Source organism: Eublepharis macularius, chromosome 10 (genome assembly GCF_028583425.1).
Source record: "Eublepharis macularius isolate TG4126 chromosome 10, MPM_Emac_v1.0, whole genome shotgun sequence".
NCBI lineage: Eukaryota > Metazoa > Chordata > Lepidosauria > Squamata > Eublepharidae > Eublepharis > Eublepharis macularius.
The window spans coordinates 22,192,411-22,206,630 of record NC_072799.1 but is presented as its reverse complement, the minus strand read 5'-3'; the positions used below and the strand labels follow the sequence as shown (position 1 = coordinate 22,206,630).

The following is a 14,220-nucleotide window of genomic DNA, read 5'->3' as shown; positions in this document are numbered from 1 at the left end:
GACCTCAAGGATCGGGGGGAGACTCGTTGGGTAGAGCCCCCCCTCATCCGAGATCTAGCTCACCCTAGGGTCTTGAGCGTTCTTTGCCTGCTCCCCGCCTGAGAGCAGTCGGCCGCGGGCTATTTTCACCCCTCCGGCCGGTTAAAACGGCAGTCCGGTCAGCTCCGCAAATGGAGCTGCGTTAGACCTCCATGAATCCCAAACCGGAAGTCGGTTTTGGCATATTCTTTTGTTGCTAAAATTTTTTGGCTGAATCGATTGAATCCAAGGCATTGGCAGTCAGTTACACTTAGTTCCATCAGAAGCACACAAGGAGAGTCCTGTTGCATTCATGCGCAAGTGTACCTTGATGATATAAATCTAGTGCAGCTCAGCTCCAATCTCACCCTGTGCCAACTTGATGATCCAGCATCTAGTTCTGCAAAAAAAACTTGGGGCTATTGCTATATTTTGATACCATCCACTGAAAGATCCTAGTAAATATTTCCATGCTTCCCTCGACCAAATCCAACTGAGAGCCTGACTCTCCTATTGAGTATTCTGGAACATTCTATGGAATTGCAGCTTGCCAATAAAAGCAATTGATCTGGATTTGTTCCAAATCTTCACTAAAGCCACAAGGTCTTCTACAATCCTTTAGTTCCATTTTAGCATGTAAGTCTTGCTGGCAAGAAAAACATTCCCTAAGGAGATGCATCCTTTAAAAAGCATCCTGAATTTAAGAGATTCTTCATCATGAACTGATATAGCCATGGGTCAAGGTGACTTCTAAATACATATCTTTAGGGGTAGTCATCCATTTTTGAGAACCCAACTCACAGGGACAGACTAAGACAATTGATGAAAGTGGTGCTAGATCACCTGGTATTGACAGTCATAACTCTTCAGAAGTGGAGCATGATGTGACAATTTGTGTGATAAAACATAGTTAAAGAACTTTGCTATCATGTGACAAATGTGTGACCAATATAAAACCACTTGGCCACCTGAATCTTCATAATGTATATTTTTAAGTGGACAGAGATTTCAGTAACTAATTGTGCCAAGCAAGTGTCCATGCCATTGGCTCTTCACATATAGTACCGAGATCATTTCTGATACCATGTGAATACCAAAAGAGAGCCATTAAGTGGAAAGAGAGATCCCTTGGGGGGGGGAGGGGCACCCAATTAAGATGATGGGTAATAAATTCAGGAAGAACTGACAAAGGGAAATACTTCTTTCACTCAATTGTGGAATGGCCAGAAGCATAGATGGCTTTAAACAGGGAGTACATTAATGAAGGATAGGTCTAAAAATGCTTACTAGCCATTGTATCCTCCATATCCACAGGCAATAAACTTCTCAAAACCAGTCCTAGGAGGAAACATCAGAAGACATTAACCTGTAGCCTCCAGGGGGACTGATAGGCCGCTGTGTGAAATAGAATGCTGGACTAGATGCACCACTCGTCTAATCCAGCAGGGCTTTTCTTATGTTCTTAAAATCAGTAACAACCAGCTAAATGTGTGAACAGAGTCAACAACACCTGCAACCATCAAGTGTACTTGCAGAAGTGAAACAACAAAATATCAAAAACTACTGCCAGACCTTCCCTATCAACCAATCACAGCACTTCCCAGTAGAGATAGTTCCCATCAGGGATTTTTTTCTGAGGAAAGAGGTGGTGGAATTCAGTGGGTTGCCCTCGGAGAAAATGGTCACATGGCTGGTGGCCCCGCCCCCTGATCTCCAGATAGAGGGGAGTTGAGATTGCCCTCCACGCCGCTGGAGCGGCACGGAGGGCAATCTGAACTCCCCTCTGTCTGGAGATTAGGGGGCGGGGCCACCAGCCATGTGACCATTTTCAAGAGGTTCCGGAACTCCGTTCCCCCACGTTCCCGCTGAAAAAAAGCCCTGGTTCCCATGCTCAAAAAATCATTGAGTAATAACTGTGCCACTGTGAATTGGCCCACACACCTTTTTACATCCTTCCTAAAACCACTGAGGTTCACATTGGAAAAGCAATCGAGAGAGGCTACAAATGATGATATCCCTCCAACTATTTACTTAAGGGCACGGTATACAGAAATGAGAGGACTTTTAAAAGTCAATAGTATAAAGGAGGCAAACGCTCAAACTGAAATTTACTGTCAGGATGCATCCTTGAAAAGCTCTGTGAAGGCAAGTGTGGCAAGTCCAATTTATGAGATCAGAGCTGCGAGCTGACAAGAAGCTGAAACTTTGAAGGATTTGAAAGCCAGAGGTTTGTGGAGGCTGTCAGAGGGGGTGCTCCTTTGCTGAACTCACTGAGTGGAACAAACAGCTATCTAGGTGTAAGCAACGCCTCAGGCAGTACTAAGCCTAGCTGAGCTGCTCCATGACTGACTCTCTGAAGCAAGGAACAAGACAGACAATGATCTATGACAGCCCAGAGCCTGAAAAAAGTACTGTCACCTGAGGGGCAAGAAGTATCATTGCTGTATAGAAGAACCGATGTCCACCCAGGTGGCCTTAAGACAAAGACTTCAAATCTTCTCTGACTTTCATGGAGGTGAAAAGAAGCCCTGTTGTTATCTGGTTTCCCTTCCACCTTTCCCTAGTCTTCTCTAAGAGAACAACTCCATGTGTTTGAGCTAATTTTTAAAACAGAATCCCCGTGTTCCATCTGGAGTGTTACACCGACAAAGAAAGAGCTCATATTCAGGATCACATATCAGTTACGATATAACTAATCCATGTCAGGAGATCCCAAGTATGTTACTCTTTTTTAAAAACTTAAATAGCGTATAACGGAGTATGAAACTGCTGGAGATGTGATCTCTGCAGAGCTATTATTTAATGGTTTGCGTTCTGATTTAACCTTAAACCTTTCCTTTTGGACCTTTAATTCAGCTCCTCCTTATATTACCTGAAACCTTTACCTTAGGAAGATCCTGGTGTCAACACTCCTTTTATTTCCACTCACACTGAGCTTCAGGTGTTTTCTACTTTATCCAGGCTTATATCTTAAAAACACCTTCCCTTTGGGGTACAAACTCCACTGCCAACCCCACTCGTGGCATTTTGCTTTGTGTGTGGCTTATATTGCTGCTTCCCAAAAGGTTTTTGTTAATAGGGTTGCCAACTCCAGTTTGGGAAATTCTTGAAGATTTGGGGGTGTAGCCTAGGAATGGCAGGGTTTGGGGAGGGAAGAATGGACAACAGGGATGTGATGACATAGAGTCCCTCCTCCAAAGCAGCCATTTTCACCACAGAACTGAAACCTGTTGTCTGGAGATGAGTCGTAATTAGAGATGGGCACAAACAGCATTACGAATGCTGTTCGTGAACAAGGTGTTTGTGAGGCCCCATTCTAAACGAACAGGTGGTCGTTGCAAGCCTCGACCATTGCTGTTCATTGCTGTTTGTCAAGCCAGACAGTCTGGCACTTGCAATCAATCCCCTTGGCAACTTAGGCAGGGATTGTCTAAACTCTGTCTGAACTCCTGCTGTTGCCCTGGAAACCCCAATCTAAGCCCAATTTAGCTTGACAGGCAGGTCTTCCTTCCAAGTGTGGATTGGAGCTCCAAATTTGTTACAAGAGGAAAAGACCAGGGGGGGGGGGCTCCCAGCTCTGGCTTTCAGGGAGAGACAGCTGTTGTTAGAGAGACAGTGTGAGAACACTGGAGCTTGAATTTTCTTTGTGTGTGGTGAGATAGGAATCTACCCCTTCAGGTTCCAGGGCTGCTGCCAGGCTCTGGGGCCAAGCTATTATTTATTATTGGTACCTTTCTTGCTGCCTGCTCAGGTAGGATTTCTGGGAGTGGTGCGGTAGGGATCTACCCCTTCAAGTTCCAGGGCTGCTACCAGGCTCTGGGCCAAGCTATTATTTATTATTGGTACATTTCCTGCTGCCTACTCAGGGAGGGTTTCTGGGAGTGGTGCAGTAGGGATCTTGATGGCTGGAGGAGAGCCTGCTGGCCCCCACGAACAACGAACAATGAACAGGTTCATGACAGGATCATGACAGGTTCGTCAGTGTTTGTTGTTCGTGGATGGCAATCAACAACGAACACCATGTTCTTTTTTTTTCTGCTCATGCCCATGTCTAATCGTAATTACAGGAGATCTCCAGTTCCCATCTGGAGGTTGGCAACCCTACTTGTTATAGATAGTAGTGTTACAGAGTGGTCAGCACATGAGGGTGGTTGTGAGGTAGAGTTTACTTATAAGTACATAAGCATGATGGTGCAGAATTTTGATAAGCATATTTGTTTCAGAATAGTTCTTGAACTTGGTGGTTTCAAAAATAATTATTTCTTCTCAAAGGTATATTCAAGACACAGTTACAGAGACTAATTTTCCACACAAATCTTCACTAACAGAATGAAGTCTTCTCATCTACACAGAAACAGATTCACTGAGGCCTTCCCACACAGCTTGCCTGACCTAGGTAGATTAATCTCTTTTAGAAATACACAGACTAATCCAGGTCTGCACTGTTTGCCTGACTTAGCAAGAATAACCTCTCTCTAAGATATACAAAGGGTGACTTAAAAAACTTTCCCTCAGCACTACAGTTCACTCCTCCTCCTAGGATACAGTTAGCAGCCGAATCCACAATTCCCTACCTTCCGCTTTTCATGTGCAATAATTGTGCTGGATTCTATCCCACAATGTCCCAGTCTGTGTTCACATCCCCTCTCTTACTGCGGCAGTGTTGTGCTATACTTCGTCCACATCCCTGGGAGAATTGCACAATACAGGGTGGTTTTAGATCCGCCATAACCGATGATGACATCATGTACATTTAAAAAAATTTAATACCAGATTTCCGTTACAGCAATTTTTCACTCAATCGCTATGGCGAGGCCACACCCCCTTTGATGCCTGCAATTGGTCAATGTTGTTCTTTGTCATTTTTCTAGATATACATTGGACCATTTTTCTGGCAGCAAATTTGAAATGATATTTAAGGTGGCGGCGATCCAAACACTCCTTGCTGGGTGTTAGAGGTGGATGTTGGTCACCACCATGGCTCTGAGGGAGACGATTTTGTTTCTTGTTGTGGGATGTTGGTGGGACAGAGGTGTTTGCATGGCCAATTACCACAGACTACGGTATTACCGCTCAGCTATGATTATATGATAGTGATTTTTCACTATATCAATAATTTCAATATTTATTTTTTTTAAAAAAAAAAACCTGGAAGGAGTCAACCTTTGCAGCCACAGAAATTACCTAGGCTTTCCTTCGGCAGTAAAACATAATTCACTGAAATAAAAATGACCCCCCCGATGCCTCCACAGGCATTTTTCAACACCCTAAACCACTTGTGGGTGATCTTCATGAACGGGATTGTGCAATTTTTTAAAAAAAAAAATAAACAGGACAGGGGTGCGGGCATGCCTCAGACAGAGTTGGAACCATAAGAATTGCTTTGCAAAGAGGGACCGTGTTCCAGAAAGGCAAGAAACAAGGAAGTGGGGGTGGTTAAGAGGGGGCAGTCTCTTTGTGAACCACTTCTATTTGTTCACCTCCATGGTGAGAACTGTGCAAGAAAAGTGTTCGAAAGCATGACAAACTTGTCTGAGGAGCAGTGCAACAGATGCGAAAGAATGGCGGGATTGAGGTAAGAGTATGTGAACAGCCCTCTGAGAAGTGCATAAATGGCGGGAAAATTGCAGCAAACTTGAGGCGTGTGGATTCAGCCAGTGTCCAGTCAGAACACATACCACTCACCCATCCTTCTTGCCTCAGAGGCCTGCATGTAAACCTACAGTAAAAATATTTATAAACCCCTCACTAGGGTTGCCAGATGCCCTTACCCTTCCAGAGGGACTGGAGGAACCTGGCACTTACCTTGCTGGTCTCCTCGTGTGCACGTTTATAGCAGGTGCAATGATGTCACTTTCAGAAGTGATGTTTTCGCACCTAACAGCGGGCATGCTCCTGTGCTTCATGGAGGCCTGCTGGGAGTGCCTCCTGGGCCCGTTCCTTGGAGCATTTCCCCCCACCAGCCAGGTGAGTGGTGGCTGGGGCAGAGGCTGGGAAAATGGGACCCCCCATCCCCACCAGGGGACTGGCAACCCTAACTCTCACATTAACAAGTAGAAATAACGTCTAAACCCTCAGATCCAGCAATTTTGGAATAAGGTTTTAGAATCAATATGAGAATTCACTGTTTATGATATTCTACAGGCTCCAACAATTATCTTATTATACCATTTGAAAGATAACACAGCTGATACAGATCTTGAATTAATAGTCAGTTTGACTGCTGCAGCCAGGCTCAGTATAGTAAACTGCTAGAAATCAGAAGAAGGTCCTGACTGGCTGGATTATACCTAGAAGCAAGGTCTTATGTCAAAATTGACTTTTATAGGAATACCAGAGATTTTGTAACAATCAGATATTGTTATAGAACAATGGTCTCTTTTTTATGGAATGATAAAGTTAGAAATGATGTATATCTTATGATGATAAAATCATCATATTTTTTTAAGTAAGGAGAGCATTACAAATTCAGACCTAGCCCATTTCTGCAAGAATCCAAGCAACTAGAAAGCGTCGGTGGACTATTATAATCTACCAATGGACCTAGTGCCCATTTAGGGTTGCCAACTTTGCGGTGGGGCCTGGAAATATAACAAATCTCCAGATGACAGTGATCAGTCCTCCTGGAGAAAATGGCTGCTCAGAGGGCAGACTCTATGGCTTTATTCCTTGCAGAGCTCTCGCCTCTCTCTAAACTCTGCCCTCCGCAGGCTCCACCCCCAAAATTTCTAGGTAGTTCCCAACCTGGAGTTGGCAATGAAATCAAACATACCTTTCCCAGCATAACCCATTTGTCAATCCTTCAACTCTCTCTTGCCCACCAATCTGAAATTTCAGAAAGGGACAAGGGGGAAGGAGAGAAGAGCAAGGTAGTCTATGTTCATAGTGAATAAAACAGATTTCTAACACTTCTACATAGTTCATAAAGGAAGAGTTATGGGATTATACAACTATTACCATGATTGTATAATTCGTCTAAATAATTTCATTTTTACGTGGTGGTTATTACAGTAAAATGAAGATCAAGCCATTGTTATTAAAATTAATGCCAACAGTAGATTTGTAATAGAAAGAAGGAAGTGTTGGAAGAGACCAGTCTTAAAGATGTGTAGTTTTGAGATGCAGAAAATGATACGTTAGTTGTGTCTATACATTACCCAGACTATCTTATGATCATCTCATGAAGCCCATGTAAGGGCTACTGAGGAATTAACAGTCATATTAATTCATCAGTCATCTAGTGCCCTGATATGGTCAGACAGAATCAGGCATGTAGTTTCAGGAGTATACAGAGTCTCTAAGGCTTGCTTGTCTTGAAAAACAGCCCCATAGCAAACTTTTTTCCCCAAAAAGGAATTTCAAAGGCAGTCTGTGATATAGCAAAGAAGATAAAAATCACTATAGACATGAGGTTGGATACAGCTGGCTTTTTGCTCAGTTGTGGCCAATTCCTCTCATTATTATAGCCCCTGTCCCACATCGCTTTTGTCCAAGCAGATCCCAAAAACAACCTTTATGCTGGCCAGAGACAACCCACTCCTCCTTTTATTACTAATCCAAAAAGGTCTCTATATGAGCCTAGTTAGCTCTTCGGACCCTGTAGAGACACCTTTGGCCTCAATTCACAAAAAATAAGGCCAACAAGAACAGAAATTTCAGAAGAGGTTCCTTAATTATCATACACTTATTTATATTTGAGGAAAGAGAAATGGAGGCAGGTGTTCTTTAATTTTCCCTGTTGAAACAATGGTAGGTTTGGCACCCTTCCTGGTATCATTTGAATTTGGCACACAGAAGAAAAGTCTAGATTCATGTATTTACTTTCCCAATTCTCTCTTTGATTAGTGAGTGAGTGTGTGTGTAAAAGCCTTTTCTGTGAAGTAGTATGTAGTACAAGAACAAGGGAAAAAATGTCACAGAGAGTACAAGGTACTAAACAGGAAATTAATAGTAGAATCCTAAACAAATGATACCTAAGGGCCAAGCTACACATGACGAATGACACTTGAACGGCAAGTGGACTGAGTGGAGGGCAAGTGAACAGGGAGAAATATACTTGCCGTTCAAGTGTCATTCGTCATGTGTAGCTTGGCCCTAAGTCTTAGAAGAGTGTTACTCTGCTTAGCATTGCACTGTAAGACTATAATAATACCCCTAGCTACTTGACTGTAAGCTTCACTGTGCAAAGTAAGACTTACTTCTAGGGTAACTTAGATCTTGTTGATCTTGTATCTTACTAGAGTTTTCCAAAGTGTGTTTTATGATGGGTCAGCAAAGGACAGGCAGTTTTCAATTGCAGTCAGCTAATGTTTTCACAGAAAGGACAAAACTGTGTCCTTAAAAGGACAAGCTGGAAATAGATACAGAGCTCAGTAATGAGTTTGTACAGTGTATGTTTTCTCCTGAATCTTCTGGATACTTTTGTAAATAAACAGTTCCCAGTTAAACCCAGAAGGGTCTTATTTATGTCGTTCAGTTGTCACAGCACAATAGTATGTGTGATGTGTTCCAAACTTGGATCTTTTTATGGGCCATTACAGATGAAGAATGCTTTCTAAAAGTCCTGTGTTCTCTAATGCAAGAGACTGCTTGAACATGTGAGTCATCCTCCACAGACTCTTGTTAAACTTCACAACTTCCCCACAATGTTCCAGGCTAAAAGAATTCCTTTTAATAAAAAAAACCAATTGAATTTTATACTCCAGTACTCTATAATACATGCACATGTCTCCTGAGGCCACCTCTAGTCATTCCTAAGAAATTTCTTTCCTAGTTCATGGAGAGAAAATCATTCACCTGCGTAAGAGAAGTTTCATGACTCAGATACAGAATATTAGTAAGATATCCTGAGATAGATAAGGAGGAGGCCTCAGGGTAGCATAATAATTTATATAAGAAGATTGAAAAAGGATGACCACTTGGCAGAATAGAATGAGTTTGTGAAGAGATTACAGTAACTTATGAAACTTCTTATAAAGTATCCTTGGTTATCTACGGTTGAAACAAATATTTATAGTTGAAACAAGAAATGCAGTACAAACCACAAAGAACACGGCTTCTGTAGACTCCATTATATTATTTAGAATTTCCATATGGTTCATGGAACTATGAGGCTCAGAACCTGGGCTCAGCAGCTGGTAGTGCCATAGACATTACCAAGTAGTTGTGATCTACTTCTATCTAGCCAACAAAGCGTGCCATCAACTACCACATTTGCAGCAAACTAAATTTTGGTATATAGCATGCTAACTATTAGTCCTTTGAAATGTAACTTTTTAATGCAATTCAACTGTATTTTCATCATGTTATTGCTATGGTCTTAAGGTACTTGTTCAGAACTTCATGCGCTACCTCAAGCGATTTCAAACAAATGTACAATCCATCCCAGCCGAAGCCTTTAATACGCACCTCTGATACAGAATTAATATATTTTCTGTCGTCCTCTTCTTTAGCACATTAGTGGTTGGCCTTGTACACCATATTCACTCAGTATCTTAAATGGTCAGGGCTTTACTTTGCCCTTGAGTTGTTCCCTATGTCCAAAGCTCCACAAAACTGCTATCACTGCCGGCTGGACAGAAATCTAAATGTTCAATCAGATGACCAATTCACCACTTATTCAAGACGTGGTGATTTGATTGCACTTTACATGTTTGTACATGTTGATTGCACTTTACATGGTTGTACATGTGTACAAAGCACTTTACATGCTTTGTACATGTTCACTGACTGTACCACAGCAAAGCTTCACATTTGGTTTATGCTTTTTAGCTTTCCCCACCCCCCTACCAAGAACACTAGAAAAAACATTTTCTTTCTAAGTTCAATAGGTGTGTACTTCTGCAACAAAGAAATGGAGGGATCCCATGTAAAGCACACTCACGTGTTTCAAAACAGCGGGTGGGGAATTACTGAGAGAAACAAATCTCTTCAAAAGTACACATTTATGTGATGGTTTTGTTTGTTTTTCATAATCCAAAGGATTCAATTGAAGGGTTTCTAATTTTTTCTGTTGCTATGTGGGATAAGTGCACCAATACATTCTTTGACTCACATAACAAATACCCACCCACCCCGCCAAATCCCTTCAAATTTAGCATTATGAAAACCCTTTTTGTCGGTATAGAAAAAGCTAGTTTTGTAGGAACGTCTGTTATTCTGTTCTTGTTTTTAAGTTGTATGAATTCAATTCTCTATAGACAAATAGAATTCATTCTGTCTTTAAACTCCTTAATTAAATAATACAATTAAAAGTAAAATGTGATATTCCTCGCCACCATGATTTTGGCACCACTTGACAAAGTACTTATAATTTGAGATCTGCCATAGTAATTCAGCCAGAAGCCTCAATCCAAAGCAAGCATCCAATATATACCATTTACAACAACAATATTTTTAAAGCCTTCGACAAAATATTTTTAAAAGCAGTAATAATTGCAGAAGTGAGCTTCCATAAGTTCTATGTGAATAATAATGATGATGATAAACACAGCAATGGAAAATCTAGAGTTCTGTTCCTTTAATGTGAAACGCAGCCAGGAAAATATATTGCACTCAAAACCCTACCTTCTTGAACTGCCTGAAATGGGTTGTTGCCATCCACAAAAGTCACAGAAATTGTGATTTTCTCTGTCTGTAAAATTTCATCATTCTGGTTGAGGTCAGCAACTGCCATACGAAACACCTCTTCATCCTTTCTTGCAGATTCATCAAATATTGCTCCTAGAAAGGAGGACAAAGAATAATTAAAAGTAATATTAAGTATTAATAGCAAATACTGCATTATTTGGCACATTTTGTTAACCATTTATCCATTTGACCACGATTTTGCATTTAAGAGTATCTTTGAAGAGTATCTTCAAAGCAAGGCAAGACTTTAAGATAACTTAGGGGAAAATAAGGAAGATTCCTGACTTCAATGAAACAGCGTCAGTGGGTTGGTTTGTAGAAATTATGGCATAACGAATGATCCAAAAACGGAATATGGCCAGGATAACCTTGGAGAAACTATTAGCAGATCAGCTGACCAGGATAATTTCTCCAAATGACAATCTGAGAGTATAACTTAACAATGAAAGGCAACAGCTGGAAAACTCCACCAATATCTTACACAAGACGTACAAGCATATGAAAGAGTAGCTTGTGGCAACATCGAATTGGTGGTATCTTGCAAGTCTACTCTGCTATCTGTTGTAACTGCCTACCCCATAATGAAAATATGTCTTATTAAGTGTGCAAAAACTTTGTAAGATAGTGCAAGTGTCGTTGATGGCCATACTACATTTCATTGCAAGGGCAAAAGTACAAAGGCACTACGCTGTACTCCTGTTCTGGCACAACGATGGGGTGCTGTACAGGTGTTGCATCCTCATTTAGAAGAAGATGTGATCCTTAATCAACCATCACAGGGGATGGAGCTCTAAAGCTTGTGATCTTGAGGCCTTTTACCTAGCATAAGTTTCACTGAATAGAGAATAGTTTGATGTGCATTTAATGGAACAAAGCGGAAGAGGGTAAACAGATGCAAAAGAGGACAGGGTTCAGAGGCTGTTAACCAAAATGAGAAGAAATCCATTCTATGCCACTAAAAAATGTGCATGAACCGCTCTGGGCCACCCTGGGTAAGATATTTCCTGTTATCTGGGGAAACTGGGTGGCTTAGTGGTTATTTAAGGCATATGTTTTCCTGAAAAACAGCTTGCTGTTTATTAATGAACTTCCCCCTGTTCATTAATGAACTTCAACAGCAACAACATTCAATTTATATACTGCCCTTCAGGGCAACTTAATGCCAGAGCGGTTTACAAAGTATGTCATTATTATCCTCACAACCGTAATCACCCTGTGAGGTGAGTGGGGCTAAGAGAGCTTCTAGAAGCTGTGACTGACCCAAGGTCAGCTGGCTTCAAGTGGAGGAGTGGGGAATCAGGCCCGGTTCTCCAGATTAGAGTACCGCACTCTTAACCACTACACCAAACTGGCTCTCATCCAATGCAATATACAGCTGCAGGGTACATATTAGGGCACAGACTCGTTTTAACCAAGGCAATGGCAAATCATAACTGGCCTAACATTTCCTTCGCATGACAAGAATGCAATTCCAATAACATTCCCAAGAACTCTTTGAAGGGCTTCCATGATGGCTTGACTTAACAGAAAAGCTGGCATGGAAAATGTTCACTAAAGTTTTTTTTTTAAAAAAAACACTGGCAAAGTACAAAATGTTGGGGCTGTTCCATTGACACTATTTCCCTCTTCTCTGTTAGGCACTCCCTTTCATATGCCTTTGGAACCTTATGGGTCATGCATCACCACACAAGCCCTCTATGATGATGAGTCACAAGAGGTTAAAGCTCAGGGATGTTCTTAGAGTTATATAAAAGATAGGACATTTCCTACCCTCTTTCTCACGGCTGCCTTCCCCTTCCCCCAGCAGTTTCTCTCTCTTCTCCTCCAACATGTCCTCAAAACAACCCTTTGATGTCAGTTAGACTGGAAGTATGTGATGGCCCAAGGTCACCCAAGAACCTGCCATGGTTGAGGTGGGAGTCAGCCCAGTGCAATATCCTAACCACTATACCGTACTGTCTCCATTTTTATCCTCACAACAACCCTATGAGGTAGGTGAGGCTAAAAATGCTGAAGGGTGTTTAGATCAAACAGAATTCCTCTTTTGAAAGAGGAAAAGACAGTAAGAGGAATCAAATTACTGTATCTACAAAAGAAAATTTTTGAAAAAGGAATCCCCCCCATAACAACCCTATTATTAGGACACCCTTTAGCAGTGTGTTCTAAGACACATCTTCAATTAAAACACACACACACACACACACACATGCAGAAAACCTCACTGACTTAAATTAACATCGCCTCTTTTCCATCATCAATTTTCCTGTCAGACCTGTTCATTCAGTGCCAGCATCTTCCCTACACAAACGTTGCCCTCTTTGACCTAGGAGTTCTCTCCTTTTCATCAGTTTCCATCTGGAGCAGCTTTTTCAGTCCTCTCCATATCAATAACCTGTCATTTCCTTGCATATCTCAGCTGAAAACACACCTTTTGCCCTCCTTCTCTCCTTCATTTCTCTGTCATTTTGCCAGACTATTTGCATACGGAGAGGTTTTACTTAACTCCTTGATGGAACTATGGAATCCTACAACTGCTGGTGGGAAAGAGGTCCCCACTACAGAGTCCTTATGCTCTATCTACAGGTAAAAAGTCATTTCCTGTGAAGTCTCCACAGTTTCTCACAGTACTCTATGTCTTTCTTCCTAGTCCTGTACTGTAACAAACTTTGATGCCTGGATTTGATATATCGGCCATTTTCACACTGCTTACCGGCCACAGAACATTGCGCCAAGCTCCCGGAACGACAGTGTCTTCCTGGCACCAGGAAGACACTGTCATTCTGGGAGCTCGCCGCGATGTTCTGTGGCAGTGTGAAAACGGCCTTATTGTGACAATGCAGCCCAATGAATGCAGATAATAGACTTATTAAGCAAGTACTCTTCTGTCGTTTACCTGATGAAGCTTATCAGAGTTCTCCAACATAACACAAGCAGTATACGTTAGTTTGGGGGGGGGGGCTATTAATTTCCGAGCATGAAAAATCATGGAAATTGAAACTCTGTAGTCCTTAGGCTAGCTAATCGATCACAAGCTGTTTTATTGCAAGCTACAAGCCACTAATTTCGGAAGAGAGAATCTCAGGGCTGTAAAGAGAATATAATAAGTCAGCGTAACAGAAAGGTGTGGGAAAACAGGCATGCACACACAGAGAAATACGCACCATGCACTTGACTAATCCAACCAAACACCTGCTCTTCTAATGGATCACAAGTGTTCTGCAGTTTTTTTAAAAATCCACTTGATGTTCTAATGAATGTTGCTTAATATGATTGCTCCTTGTCCCCAGTGACATTGTTAGTTCGTTCCAGTGTGTGAATCCAATTACAATGTGTTTTCCAAACTGCTGATATTGCATTATTGTCCTAAGCATGAGTCCTGATGTTGCTGGAAGGAGGGCTCAGTTACAGGGCAAGGAAGCAATAGCTTTCTGCTTCTCCTCAACTGTTTTGGTGACCACAGAGATATCTTCAAGGCTTTGTGTTTTCCACCAATGTAATCAAATTGTTGTATTTATCCTGAAGCATAAATGTTTCACGTTTCTAAAGTAATGATATAAACACTGTATTGGACCT

At 41.6% G+C, this 14,220-nt stretch overlaps 1 protein-coding gene across 2 annotated transcripts in view; it reads right to left on the bottom strand.

Moving 5' to 3' along the window:
• The window catches only part of GRID2 (glutamate ionotropic receptor delta type subunit 2), a 1,267,968-nt gene that overhangs the window by 968,900 nt on the left and 284,848 nt on the right, over nt 1-14,220 (bottom strand). The window contains exon 2 of one of the 2 annotated variants that reach the window (XM_054990367.1): nt 10,585-10,740. In XM_054990367.1, the coding sequence (XP_054846342.1) occupies nt 10,585-10,740 (156 nt within the window). Of the gene's footprint in view, nt 1-10,584; nt 10,741-14,220 lie in introns of those variants that run through there. The other variant, XM_054990368.1, reaches the window with a different exon arrangement.